The sequence below is a fragment of the Anneissia japonica genome, unplaced genomic scaffold, assembly GCF_011630105.1.
Source record: "Anneissia japonica isolate Jap-2015-1 unplaced genomic scaffold, ASM1163010v1 scaffold172582_len1462937_cov174, whole genome shotgun sequence".
NCBI lineage: Eukaryota > Metazoa > Echinodermata > Crinoidea > Comatulida > Comatulidae > Anneissia > Anneissia japonica.
Window position 1 is genome coordinate 607,457 of NW_022725666.1, and position 14,500 is coordinate 621,956.

A 14,500-nucleotide genomic window follows, 5' to 3' on the forward strand; every position below is an offset into this window, starting at 1 on the left:
TGGGGGCTCTATTTCCCCCCGCCGGGGAAGCATAGCCCCCCCCCCCCCCATGTCGGGTAAGACGAGTAAATTTTGTCGGAGAACAAACAAATAAAAAAAAATATTTACATGTAATGTTCATTTAGCCACCATATTTTTTTCATTAAACTATTTGTGTTTTCATCACAACAACAACAATAATAATAATGATAAAAATAATAATAATAATAATAATAATAATAATAATGACAATAATAATAATAATAATAATAATAATAATAATTAATAATAATAATTCAATGAGACTAATTAAAAATAATTTGCATTCTGTTTGATGCTCGTTTGATAGCCTCATGATGCTTGGAATACATCGTGATAGGTGAAGCAACCTCGACCATGACAGCGTAGTTGACAGATTTCATGCAAATTCCAAATTATAGAATTTCACTTTCAAGAATAAGGATTTGAAAATAAATTAGATGGTTACATTGCATAGGCCTACTCTTTGTTTCTTGTTTTATTCAAATGTTTTGGTTTTTGGAGGCTGATTTTTGACATTAGAAAGCATAGCCTACATGAAGTTTTTTAGTACGTTAACTCGATCCTAGTATCAAATAAGTAATAAATATTCGCCATTATTCATCAAATATCCGCGGCCCCCAGCCGAGTGAGACTCGATTCGCTCCACTAGCCACCCCCCCCCCCCCCATCGGAGCCTTTAGCCCCTCCGTCGGGCAGGTCCAGGCGCCATCACTGTCGTGCTGGGATTTAATATTTCCGATTCTTCTAGGCCCATGAAAATTTATTTGGATAGAGTTTACTGCATTTGTATTTCTTTATTAAATTCATTGCGTCTCAAGAAGAACATCACAAAACATCAAACCAGTGTAAATATTCATGAAATGTCATGTTCTACAGTTAACAAGTAAATCTCACCGCACCAACAGTAGTAGGTTGATAATGGATGATACAAGTCCGCCAGGGGAGGGGGTGGGGTTCGAAATCCCCCTTTTCCAGTTAATGCCCTTTTAAATTATTATAATTAATAAGTTTTTGCAAGGAAGTTGTTGAAATTAACGCCAAATTTGGCATTTTTATTGCCATTTTCGGACACATCTGAGGTGTTATGATATTTTTAATTACCCCAGCCATGGTGTCACCGAGGTACGTGAAAGCGACTCAAAGTGCCCTTTTTTGAAAAATTACTTTCAAAATCCTGCCACGGCGCGAGCTTGTGATAGGCAGGGTCCAGAGTTCCTATATATAGGAACTCTAGTAGGGTCTTCATGGCATTATCATTATTATTTTTCTAACAATTAATACTGTACCATAATCGTCGACGTAGTCACACAATTGACGATTGCATTTGCACACATTTTAGGCCTAAGAGAGTTCTTCAACTTTCATTTTTTCCCGCCATTTGAAATTTTTTAGAAAGTTTGTATGCTTTCTTTTTGTATTGCTTGCCTAATTTCTATATGTTTCTATGTTTTCTATAGGCCTAAAGATCTGACGAAATAAGGTACTGAAATAATTTAAGATTATAGCATTAAATAAGTTATACAAATACCCAGAGCATTTTTCGCACACCTCCTCGAGCCCTGCCCCTGCTAAGTTCAACGACGTTGGTGGGGAGGTGTCCAGTTCGCGTACGCACTATTCCCGGTATCTCAAATCATGGTTTGGAAACGCCCCCACAAAAGAGCTTTAAAAAAAATCATGGTTCCTTCCATGGGCGCTGCCATATTGTTTTGATTTGATAGATTTCCGGTATCTCAAATCATGGTTTGAAAACGCCCTCTTTGTGTAGAGTCATGGCGGCTGTGAGTTCGGTGGTGAGTTGAAAATGTGTTTTTCATGGATCATGTTAATATTTTACCACTGTATTTATAGCGTAAACTATTGTAGTTTTACTTAATTTAGAGATACATATACAACACTAATGTGCGTTTGTTTAATAATGTGGGTTAGTGACCATAACATAGTGCCTAGCTAGCCTAGCCTAGGACGTCACTGGGAGGTTTGATAGTAGGCCTATTATTTGTAGAAGGCTCCCTCCTGCCCTCCTGTATGTACTCTGATTAGGCCTAGTAAAGGCAGGGGTGTGCAAAAGTACGTTAACGATAATTTAAAAAAATAAATCAAAGAGTGAATAAAAAAAAGCGACAAATAGGCCTAAATTCGGGATGTTCCACTGTTTGTTTATATGATAAATTATGTAATTAATTGTAAAGTAATGCCTACGCAGGGAATAATTAGGTTAGGCCTATATCCTCCATGCAGAAATTAGGCCCAGAAATCTGTCCATGCATTTCAGTCAGAAAATAAGTGCTGATTTCCATGTAGATTTTGACAAAAATTAGGCTTTGACCTAACCTAATCTTCATTAAAATTATAACATTTTTTATGCAGTAGTTACGATTACCGTATTGTGCACCTATTTTCCTAGCAATTTTATGCGCAAATTTTAGTTAATTTTTTAGGTATTTTTAATTACAGTTGAACTTGCCTGAGTCGAATCCAAAATGCTATTAAAATATTGTTCGACTTAGATAAAATTAATGGAAAACACAACAATTTGGCATGTAAAAAAAGATCGACTTAGAAAATTATTTGACTTAAGCACAGTCGACTAAGTTTAACTGTAATTTTCAAGGTTTATTCCGAAATGTATCGCAATAAAAAACTGAATTAAAACAAATGGTTACAATTTACAGATATAAAATTTTACAAATATAAAAATATTATATATATGTGTATATATTTAAAACATCTATAAACAACAATTCAACAAGATATTAAAAACACAATGAATATAGTTGAAAAATTTACATCAAAATATAAGTGACAAAGTAATATGTGTAAAAACGAATAAAAAAAAAAAAGAAAAACTTTACTGTATGGCAGGTGTTAAGGCTCTATAAAAAATATTATTAGTTTATCACCCTATCTGGGCAGGAAAAGTGATGAGGGAGGGAGGTTTTTTTTTTTTTTTTAATTTTTTTATTTTGCTAAAGCCAAATATCACCCTTGGGTTGTTTGCTGGTGCATTGATATTCAAAGTAAAACATGATTTAGATAAAGCAAACAATATCTACTAACTATTTAATAAAATAAATGAAAAAAAATTAATAAATAAAATAATTTTTAAAAAAAATTCCAAAAAAAAATTTTTTTTTTTTTCAATTTTTTTTTTTTTTTTTTTTTTTTTAGTACCATAAAAGACATGCGCGCGAGGGTGATAAACTAATAATTTTTTTATTGGGCCTAATTCGTTTTTATTTTAGTACAGTAAAGACTTCATGTATAGAACCATATCATACTCATAGACAAAGTATATATACACCTTTTATTTATAATGTTAAGTGCACCCTCACTACTGTAAAAATAGCAAAATACATGTGTTAATGAGACATTTTAAAAAGGCAGGATATCCACATTATTTATTCACAGACATTCAAGGCTGCTGCAGATTCAGCTTGTCAGGCCGGAGAGGCATTCCATAAAATTTACTTTGAGACATTTGACAAGAAAAGAAACAAAATTGACACACTGTACCATGATACATCCACGATGGTTTGGAACGGGCATCCGGTTCGTGGTTCTAAAGAGATCACCGCATTCTTGGAGCATCTGCCAACGAGCGAAACAACACTAGAGAACCTTATGTGTCAGCCTGTCATTGGTACGTGCACCATCTAATCTAATTAAGTATGAATAATAATAATCCTAATAAATAGTTACATTTCTATGAATTAAAGAACTACTATCAATCTGAGGTGTGGAACAGTACTGCCTCCTGTATATAATTACACTGTGAATGTTGTTCCAACTATTTTACTCAAAGTCAATTGTTGGAGCTACCTTGACCTACAGTAACCTTAACCTTCAGCCTTACTATCTTAGTACACTACAGAATGTAGTGTATCTTCTCCACCTAGGCTAGAGAAGATGCTACCATTGACAATGATATAGTGCATAATAGCCCAGAGTAGACTGAAAGTAACTTGTCAACCACAATTTTTTTTTTAATTATTATTTCGTATCTTTTACAATAAATGCAACTGATTTATTTTTATTGTCTTTATATTTCAATAGACACTTTCACTGAAGGACAAACAACTGTTTTAGTGACTATATTTGGTCACATCAAGTTCAACGGTCACAAAGAAAAGCCCTTTACAGCTAATTTCACTCTTGCTAGGCCGGTTCAATCCAAAGTTTTCAAGATCTTCAGTAACTACTTTCGTTATCAAGAATGAAGAAAGCCTGATGATTGTCTGCCTGTAATTGCAAGGCACTCCAATCTTTTACATTAGTGGAAAGAGTTCAAAAGTTCAATGATTGGTAAAAAGAGCCAACAAGATGAAAATTGTCTCACCATGAAAAAGTGAATTGACCATTCGAGAGACAGTTGTTCTGTCATCATCATCAGTTTTAGTCTATTATTATTCCATGCAAGCATGGGTTAGACTGTACTTGTAATGACCAGCTTTCCATTCTGCACAAGCTCTTTTTTCAATCCCTTTGCACGAAGGTCATCTCTAATCATGTGAGCCCAGGTTTTGCAGGGATGTGAATAATGACCCCAGGTCATAAGTTGAGATTATGGACTTAGATTATAGACTACCTGTAACTTCAATAATGTTGCTGCATATTTTCCATACAGTACCTTTGTATGTGATAATTGTACCACCTTGCAAGCCTGTAGTTATTTCAATGTTGTAATTGTAAAATTGGACAATAATTGGATACCGACAGTCAATATTGTGTAGCAGGAAATAGTGAAAAGTAAGGCCTGCTCGAGGATAGGAAAATAATTAGTCGAAGGTAAAATGATGATGTCATTTGATTGATAATTAGTGAAAAATGTTTACCTCCCCATTAAATAGACGCATGCATTATTGGTAATCAGTTTCAGGATTTCTAATTAAAATAGAAAAAAAAAATGTCAATAAAACTGGAAGTTGGTAATATTCTAATGGTGTTTGCATCAGATTAGTAATAAGAATGGTATTTTTGTATCATGCTCAGTACGTTCCCAAATACTTAAGAAAAAAATCTTGTGGGTGGGGATCAAATCATGACCCCCAAGATAACTAGCCTGGTATCTAGAGCATTTAGCTTGTGTTTGAGGTACTGCAATGCTATTTTGGTGGTGTTTGATCACAATAAATTAAATATTATAATATCGCCAGGGAGTTGTGCGCTGATCTGATTAAATTGCGATTTAACTGGTTAGTATAAGCTTGATGTACATATTTGCAATAAAGAATTCCATTCCTGTGGTTATGTTTTTAAATGTTTTGTGTTGTGGTTTAATTAGCAGTTATTTAGTATAAGTAAAGGCTTAAAATAGCAAATTACAATTGAAAAACAGGGGGGGTTGTCTCATACGCGCGACATAAAAATTGTAGATTTTTTAATCATGTTTGTCGCAAATTTACTACTGCAATGAAGCTACTAAATGTTGTAGTATGAATAACGCAATTTTAAATACGGGGAAATAAAATTTTTATCACTTACAATGGTATTATTTGGAAGACTTGCCATGCATTTAGATGCAGTATCAGACCATAAAAAGCAACAAAAGTACACCCGACATACAAAAATCGTTCAGGCGGTATTAATGAGAGTTTGTGCTAAGAACTTAAGATCCAGCAAAGCATTCAAGATGATGGTGATGACTATTTGACTTGAGCCATTTTGTTTACCTTCCCTACACGCGACACTCTGTGGCAAAGACTTTTTATACCTTGTTTTGCAGATTTATTTTGAGGGAAAAATTAAAATTAAATTTTGGTTTTTCATTTAGCAGATAGTTTTGCCAAAAACATCCATACGGAGAAGAAAATAAAAATAAAATTTTATAGGTGAATGTAAGCAGTGTAGTGATGGGATGGTTAAATGTAATTTATGTAATTGGGAAGAAATATACATCTTATTTTTGGATATTTCAAAGCAGTGGTGAACGTAATAAATTTCTATTTTTCCGTGTCAAATTGGTGAGTGGAGGGTTCACTGAACAAGGTATAAAAAAGTCCCGCCTTATAAAGCATTAAGAAAAGCAATATCAAGCAAATATTTTCAGAAAATCCATATATTTTTCCTGGGGTGATATGTTAAACATATGTTGATAATAGAATAACATCCAAAGTAAAAATTAAACGGAACTCCCTACAGTTATTATACTGTACTGTACGTTTTCTCATAACATTTACATGGGCAAAGCCCTCCCTCCCTCCAACCCACTCACCCCCATGGCAGCAAATTAGTTCCAAGTGAGTTAAAATACTAAAAATGACCATTATTATTGGAATAGGGATTTAGTTCATCATTCTCAATTTTCTTCCCCCCCCCCACCCCAATTTCCTGATTCAATGGCCGGGGAAGGTAATTAAGCTTCCCCTCTTCACATCTCATATCTTGTTCATAATTACAAATTACCTTTAAAACAGTTTTGAATAATCGCATAACATTTTTAAGGACAGAATATTTTATTTTTAAGTAACGGAGAACTCGCAACCTTACAAAAATGATAACGAATACGTCATCATCATTATCGCCATTCGTGGTTAAAACATTTTTGACAATATACTGTACGAGCTGAATATGATCTGTCAAGTATGCAAAAGGTATTTTGTGTTGTGAGAGATATGCTACTGTTTAGCCCGGAAGGGTTGTCTAAAAATTTGATGACGTAGCTCTATTCGTTATCGTTTTTGTAAGCTTGCAAAAACTCCCTAATATTTATAATCAACTATTTGAAAATACCAACAGTTCGAATTTCTATGGTAACCAAATAATGTGACTGCTTAATTTTTACTTCCCACTAAACTAGGAAGAAATTTTTCAAAATGTACATGCAAACAAAAATAACATTGAAGGGCCCATGATAAAGTGTTAAGACTGTTTGAAACAGAAATACTCCTAGAAAATTGATGAATATTATGGAAATGGTAATGGTGAAGATGATTATGACGACAGCGACGTTATGATCTGTATGAGCAGAATTCTCTTAAATTCTTGAAAAATATCTTGGTTTGTAAGTAATCCATCAATATAATAAAAATAAAACTTTAAAAACAGTTTAAATGTTGCTCCTTGGTGTTTTGCATTATCTTCAATTGAAGGCATATGTAGTAAAGAAAAATCATAAGCATCAATGAATATTCATAAGTTACTGGCACATCTATGAATATTCATAAGTTAGTGGCACATCTATGGATTCCATTTCCTGTATTCCATGCCATCAGGTGCTTTAACTTCTGTCTTTTTCTTCCCTATGTCCGACCAGTTGGTACTCAGCACTGTGCCTCCAGATTCCGACTAAAAACAAATAAGAACAAGTAAAACAGTTAAAGATAATCTATGATAACATCTGGAAGAAAAAGTACAAATGAATTAATAAACACAAATATAGCACACAATTATTAAAGGTTAAAGGTTATTCATTTATACGTACATAAGATTTGTTCATGGCACGTCTGACTTCATCGCTTCCATCGGCGTAAATCTTCTGGAACAGATGATTAACGGCCGCTTCTCCCGTGGGTTCGTTATCTTTCTCAAAATCTTTGACAACTTTGTCCCAATTCCTTGTATAGTGACTGGAACTTGGGTATTTTTGAACAATATTTTCTTGTTTTTTGGTGTCTTCTCCGTCCCCTTGCAGCTTGCTCCACCTGATACCCTCCGCTTTTTTCATCTTCAGCTCAATCTGATAAGACATCATCATCATAATCATCATAATCATAATCATAATAATCATAATAATAATAGCACTAAATCGGGAATATCTTTTGTGTTATTTTCAACTTAACGTCTTGTTATTTTCCCTTAACGTCCTTTTTTAAATTGTTCTCTAATTTCTCCATTGTCAAAGTTCCAATTAAGGTCGGTTTTAGTTTTATAATAAAAATAATAATCATAATAATAAGCATAATCATAATAATCAATAATAATAATCATAAAAAAGTAATAATAATCGTAAACAAAATAATGACTAAAAACATCAGTCTCTCAACAATGTAATTTTCTGTAGTTTATAAAGCATTTCAAAAGCAATATTCAACTGGTTCGTTTCTTTGACAACGATTATGGCTTTGAGTATTATTTTCTTTCGACTGGTTCTTAAAATAGACTTTTCTGACAACAGAAAATAACGTAAACTAGAGTGCGTTAATTTGCAGTAAGTTATCCATGTGTCCAAAACAACATGGTAAGTTTAACATTTGCGGTTATATAATTTAGATTAAACTTCAAAAAATAATTATAATATTTATTCACAAAAGTAATAAAATAATTATAGGGAAATTCAGAAGCAGCATGAAAACATTTTTTTTACAAAAAACTCATACTTCCACAAACTGAAGCAACCTTGATCATTCTAGCGTGTATCGCAGTAACTACGCAGCCATTTTGTTTAACGAAGAATGACCAGTCGAATACGGCCATTATATCATATGTGAATGATCTGAAAAACAATTGATTACTCACCTTGCTACCCAAAACTTTGGTGATGCACTTTGCAGGGACAACCTCATAAGCAAGGTCAAGTTCTAGGCTGTAGTCAGTACCTGATGGTTGTTTCACTGTGGCACTAACCTGTAAGATAACACACAGCTCAGCGTTTGGCTAACTATCTCCAAACCTTTTTTTACCTTGTTTTGTGAACTTATTTTTTTTTAAATCATCAAAGGAGGGTGGGAAAAAAAATAAAAATAACATTTTGGTTTTCTTATTTACCAGAGAGTTTTGCCAAAAACATGCAGATAGAGGAAAAAATAAAAATAGACTTTTATTGGTGAATCAGAATGTAAACAGTGTAGTAATAGGATGGTTAAATGCTTTACTTATCTTTTTTCTTTTTGAGATTTCAAGGCAGCAGCAGGCGTAATAAAATTAAAGAAAAAATTTTATTTTTTTTCCTGATATTTCCAATTATTTTAACAGAGTGCGCGTAATTGGCCAAAATTAAAATTTTATTTTTATTTTAAATCATTATTATTGGCAGGTGGCAGATTCGCAAACAGTGTATAAAAAAGTCCCGCCTAAATGGTGCACTGTAGAACCAGCGGTGGCTTCAGACATATTTTGACAAGGTGGTCCGAACTAAAGCCTTGGTCAGGGTCCTGGAATAAAAAAATCTCTGGTAGAATCCACAGGAAAAGTTTTTATGACTTAGTAAGGCTCAAATTGTACTTTTTAATTTAGACTACAATATTAGGGATTGGCAATCAAAAGAATATTATTATTTAAATAGGCAACTTATTATTTTTGGTTCGATGACATCCTTGTTGGATGAGGGTGGTCTAGGCCTGTCCGACAAAGGTGCCACCACCGTTGGTGCCAGCACTGTGTGATTTCCATATAAGTTCTCTTCAAAATCTACATAAATATGCATATTGAATTGGCCAATGAAATGCTGTCATCACCTAATGAATATTTATGAGCTTTGTTTAAACAACTTACTGATCGTTCAGAGTAATTAATATCAACATCATCTTTGTTTGCCTTCTTGATCAGGATGTTAATGACAACATGAGTTTCTGTTTGATACCAGTCATACCTGAAAAAAAAATCACAATTAACACTAGGATTATTGCTGTGAAAGTACGGGTCTGTGTGGGTTCAAAATTGCATAGACACAATATGGCCATTGCCAATTTCAAGGAAAATATGGAGAATGATCGCAAAAATATGGCAGTAAAAATACAGGTAGCATTTTATTAACTTAAATAATTATTACACAGCCTTTCGTGTGCAGGCTTAATTGACTGTAGTCAAATAATGGCAGTTCACTCTAGGCTCCAATATCAAAATACAATGAAAGTTTACAGGAAGGTAATGAACTGAAGATATGGAGACTGACACAGACACACAATGACAGATAGAGGGTGCAATAATTAATGTTTACCTTTGTTTTTCAATTGGTGGCATGGGAATCTCCTTCTCTGTTGGTTCACTTGGAGCCTCAGGGATCTGTGAACTGCTTTCCTACAAAATTCAAACAATTTTCATCATGAAATAATTGTCCAGTTTTTGACTGGCAATTTATACAACTAACGAATTGACATTATAATTAGGATTCTATTGAATTTATTAGATAATATTTTTTATAAAAACCCTCTGATGATTTTTTTTATCTTTATTATTGTTTTTCCAAAGTTTTTGAGAGCTTTTATAGGGGTTTGTGTATATAGGTTTATTTTGAAATGTAATTAAGTCAAGGGTCAACCATACTTAGTTTAAGGTGTAAGTAAAGTTCATAGGGATTAAAATTACCTAATCATATTAAATACAGTAATATCAAAACAAACCATAGGCCTAGCATATAGAGGCCTAATGCATTATGAACTCTATTAATCCTACTTATTATTAAATACCCAGAGGTGACGGAACTAGGGGGTGCTGTGTTATGGAGAGTAATGCGTCTGCAGTCAGTTGGCTGTTACCATGCGCAAGTGATATTGGAGTATACTACACCAATATGAAACTATTATGTAGGCCTAACGAATGAAAGTTTCAGAAAAGTCTTGTTTTCTCACAATATCCAGAAATCAAACAAACTTGAAATCGATTTTGTTAGAGGATAGGGAAGTATTACCTTTTCACTAATTGGTTCTAGAAAGAAAGAAGAAAAGAGAACATAATTTAATATAAATAATAATAATGCAATGATTTAATTAATTACGTAATTAAGCTGATATTTGCCAATTTATATTATTTTTAATATTCCTGACATTCCTTTTCATCCAAAAATTAAAAGAATTAAATGATAAATATTAATATAAATAACATAACAAAATACCATAGGTTTTAATGTTCTTTTAGATCCAAGGACTGTAAAGCAAGAACACAAGGTGATACGTTTTTGTTTTTTTTATTTAAAGAGTTAAACTGAGTTTAATAAAGGTCAAAGGGCAATATCTTATGAATATAAAGCTACAAATCATACAATATATTTTATTATTTCTGTTCATATTTATCACTTTATGTAATCTGTGTACCTTTCTACAGTATAAAATGATTACATTTTTATCATTATTCTCATTTTACTAACTTTATTAACCGATTTAAAAATTCTAAACTTGACAAACCTTCAATGGTCGGTTTCGGAACCAAAGGCTCGCACTTCTTCAGCCAAGCTTTGATATTGTTATCATTTGGCGTAATCGTGTCTGCTTCTTGAAACTCCTTCAGAGCTTCCTCGTACTTGTCCATTTTAAACAGTGCTTCTCTAATAGAAGAATCATTATCTATTATTATTATATGAATGAAATGAAACAGAAAATTGGCATTTTGATTTGATTTGATTTAATATGCTCTTTAAAAAATTCAACAGAAAAAAATGCACATGAACAAAGAGCATATCGAGGATAACCCTAAAATTGCGAGAAAAGACAATTATTTCTATAGGGGTCCCCTACATGAAGTAATGTGAAATGAACAATTATAAAAAAACTCTGCAGAATAAAAACAACAAACAACAAAATGTAGTTAAATATAGAAAAACAGATTCAGTCCTTAATTAACCTTATACATATAAATATAATATACAGACACGCACTTATAAATATCATTTAAACATTTTGCAACTGTCTACACAGTTATATTGTTGAGAAGAAAATTTTTAACAGCAAATTTATATGTATCCAAGCTTTTGATGGAATCCGATATAAAAAATAATACAAATCAATCAAATAATGAAAAATATATAAATTGTTTTTATTTCATTTATTTATACAAAATTGCAAAGCAAAACAAATAACTTATCTATTCATGGTGTTGATCTAAATCCTAACGTTTGTTATCCAAAATTTTGACATATACTGATTACATGATGCATATTAATAATAATAATAATAATAATAATAATAATAATAATAATAATAATACTTTTTTACTGGTAATGTATTTATAAGTCATTAGATCTGTGGGCATAGAAAAAACATGTTCATAAAAAAGAACCGAGTTATACAAAAATGTTGAACGATTGTCTCCCAGTGCACTGAATACGATAGGCAATGCACTGCCACTAACACAGGTTCCCAGGGACCTAATTCAAATTTCCTTGTTGATTTTCAACAAGGACCATAAATAAAAATGTTATCATCGTATTTACTCACCCTAATCTAAGGTGTCCTTTATGATTGCTGGGATTCAGTTCCACAGATTTCCTAGCATCTTTCTCAGCAGCTGTTATTGGTGAAACACAAGGAACATAACTGTTATTATTAAGATGAAATTTAGGTTGGTAGTTTAATGAAGTTAACAGATAAGAGTGCAGTGATGTATCTACTGTAGGAGTGCACAGGGGTGGGGTTTTAAGGACACCCAATAAAGGCTAGCATACCTCCCCCCACCCCAACAACCTTTCCCACACACTGTTAATTTTTTGATGATAAAGCAGTTAAAAATCTCACATTTTATTAGGTAGCACACACTGACTTCATCTTTGAGCCCTCCCACTTAACCTTCACACCCCTATTTAGCTCTCTTCCCCACCCCCATTTGAATACCCATAGACATGCCATTATGAGTGTCTACCCACCCTCGAAATTCTCCAGCTTAGCTTGAGTTTGTGACCGCCTTAAATAAAATTCCGGATTATCATCCTCAGCTTCAATGGCTTGGGAGTAGTACTATAAAGAAATCAAACAACAGGCATTAGTATGAGTAGACCTGGGAATTTCGTATGTTGAGCTGCATATCTTTAGCATGAAATTGTGCAGTGGTTATATGCTACACAGGAAAGATTCAACCAAATGTCAATTATAACTGCAGAAGCTGGTGGTGCAGCATGTAAGGCGTTGAACTTTCAATCGGAGGTCGGAAGTTCCAGACCGATGCTTGTTACGTTGCTTATGTACTTGGGCAAGACACTTCATCTGCCCAGGAGTATAAATGGGTACCTTGTAGGAGGTGAATAATTCGGAATGAATTAGTACACGCATAACTAGGAAGACTCCCAGAAAGCGGAGGAGGTTGCACGTTGTGTATGACTGATTCTGTATCAAATGACCAGGGAAAAAGCGCTGTAAGACTCTGGTAAATAGTGCTATATAAATGCTAAAATAAATTTAATTAAAAACAAATCCCCTGAAAATTCCAGTAGATATACAAAAGTCGTTAATCAATTAATAATGATAAAGAAATAAGCGTTTTTTAGTTGATAATAACATAAGAATACAAACCTGCAGTGCTTCTTCAAACTGCTCGTCTACATAAGCCTCATTTGCTTTACTGAAATGACAAAAAATATAATCATAGTGGCATATCAAGGAATTCTAAATAGAGGGGCCATCATCGATTTTAGCCTCATTTTGTCTGTATTTTAAAGTTTTATTTATTTGAATGTTTACTGCTTTCGTGTTCCGGGGGATTCCCCTGCAAAATATTTATATTCCAAACACCCTAAAATAACTTCTGAGGCGTTTGGGTGTTCAATTTTTTCTTTTTCTTTCTCTTTTTAACTCTCTAAAAAGGGGGCGCGGGCTGGGGCCGGCCCGCACACCCCCCCCCCACCCTCCAAATCCGCCACTGAATTTGCTTGGTGTTATATTGTTATTAGGCATACTATTATTATTTTTATTATTATTATTAATGTTTTTTAGCCTCATTTTGTCTGTATTTTAAAGTTATATTTATTTATTTGGTTTATTGCCATTTTGACTTATTGCCATTTTGACTTATTGCCACTTTGACTTATTGCCGTTTTGGACCATTGCCATCCTAGTAAAAAAGTGTTGCCGTTTTGGTCATTGCAGTTTTGACTTATTGTTGTTTTGACTAGAAAGCGAATGGAGATCGCTGCGCTAAACCGCCTTCCCCACTTAAAGTCAGGCTCAGGATGGAATTCATTTTTACTAACATGCCAGCTAGTCTGAGCAGCTGCAAGGCTAGACTCGATTAGTGCCTAGGCATAAGTGGTAGTTTCGTGACCTAGGTCTAGCCCTAGTGAGAGAGCGGCTCTGGCCATTATGATGATGCTAATGATGATGCTAATAAAAATGACATATGATATTGTGGTGGCCCCTACTACTACTACTAGTACTTACTAGCCTGTAGTTAAATAGAAATTAAAAGGCAATAATAGGCCTAGGTATATTTTTTAATTCTCGGACGACATTATCATTCCACAGATTATCCACCACTAAGCTATTATTGTCTTCGGGATTCCCCAATCAACAACGTTATCGTTACCCACACAGGCTAAGGCTAAGGCCAGACCTAGATCACTTCCTTTCATTAGAAATCAGCATCTACAACTGGGAAAGACGAGCTTAGGTAGGCGGGCTACTCAGCCCACAATTTTGAGGGACGCTTACAACATGTTAATTTTTGTTTTTAAGACCTATAGAATATATAGCTGTGCAGAAGTAATTTAGTTCATATATATTTCAAATAATACAATTGTTCGTACCTGTAAAATTCTGCCATTACGGCGTTAATCTGTGGCTGACCAAAACTTGCCCCTGATCGTTTGTGGTTGTAACCTTCTTACAGAGAAGTTTCT

At 33.6% G+C, this 14,500-nt stretch overlaps 2 protein-coding genes across 3 annotated transcripts in view; one reads left to right on the plus strand and one right to left on the minus strand.

Annotated features, from left to right (window-relative positions):
• Positions 1 to 5,281, plus strand: part of LOC117112830 (NTF2-related export protein 1-like) — a 25,586-nt gene extending 20,305 nt beyond the window's left edge. The window contains exons 1-3 of one of the 2 annotated variants that reach the window (XM_033256015.1): positions 1,718 to 1,814; positions 3,433 to 3,664; positions 4,078 to 5,281. In XM_033256015.1, coding sequence (XP_033111906.1) covers positions 1,794 to 1,814; positions 3,433 to 3,664; positions 4,078 to 4,241 — 417 coding nt within the window. In that variant the 5' untranslated portion in view covers positions 1,718 to 1,793 and the 3' untranslated portion in view covers positions 4,242 to 5,281. Of the gene's footprint in view, positions 1 to 1,717; positions 1,815 to 3,432; positions 3,665 to 4,077 lie in introns of those variants that run through there. The other variant, XM_033256014.1, reaches the window with a different exon arrangement.
• A 780-nt stretch (positions 5,282 to 6,061) lies between these two features.
• LOC117112829 (protein SGT1 homolog) lies at positions 6,062 to 14,500 on the minus strand. The gene is made up of 11 exons (XM_033256013.1): positions 14,408 to 14,500; positions 13,179 to 13,227; positions 12,536 to 12,626; positions 12,111 to 12,180; positions 11,082 to 11,221; positions 10,589 to 10,605; positions 9,899 to 9,978; positions 9,454 to 9,550; positions 8,479 to 8,586; positions 7,445 to 7,699; positions 6,062 to 7,308 (listed from the first exon to the last, which is right to left on the minus strand). Exons 1-11 carry the CDS (start codon positions 14,422 to 14,424, stop codon positions 7,201 to 7,203), a joined length of 1,032 nt encoding a protein of 343 aa, XP_033111904.1. The 5' UTR covers positions 14,425 to 14,500; the 3' UTR covers positions 6,062 to 7,200.

Bases quoted from the DNA above. Each gene is read 5' to 3' on its own strand.
- LOC117112829 (XM_033256013.1), bottom strand. The intron at 12,181-12,535 runs GTGGGTAGACAC...CACCAATAACAG, and splicing joins TAAGCTGGAGAATTTCGAGG to CTGCTGAGAAAGATGCTAGG. The intron at 8,587-9,453 runs GTAAGTTGTTTA...GTTATCTTACAG, and splicing joins TTAATTACTCTGAACGATCA to GTTAGTGCCACAGTGAAACA.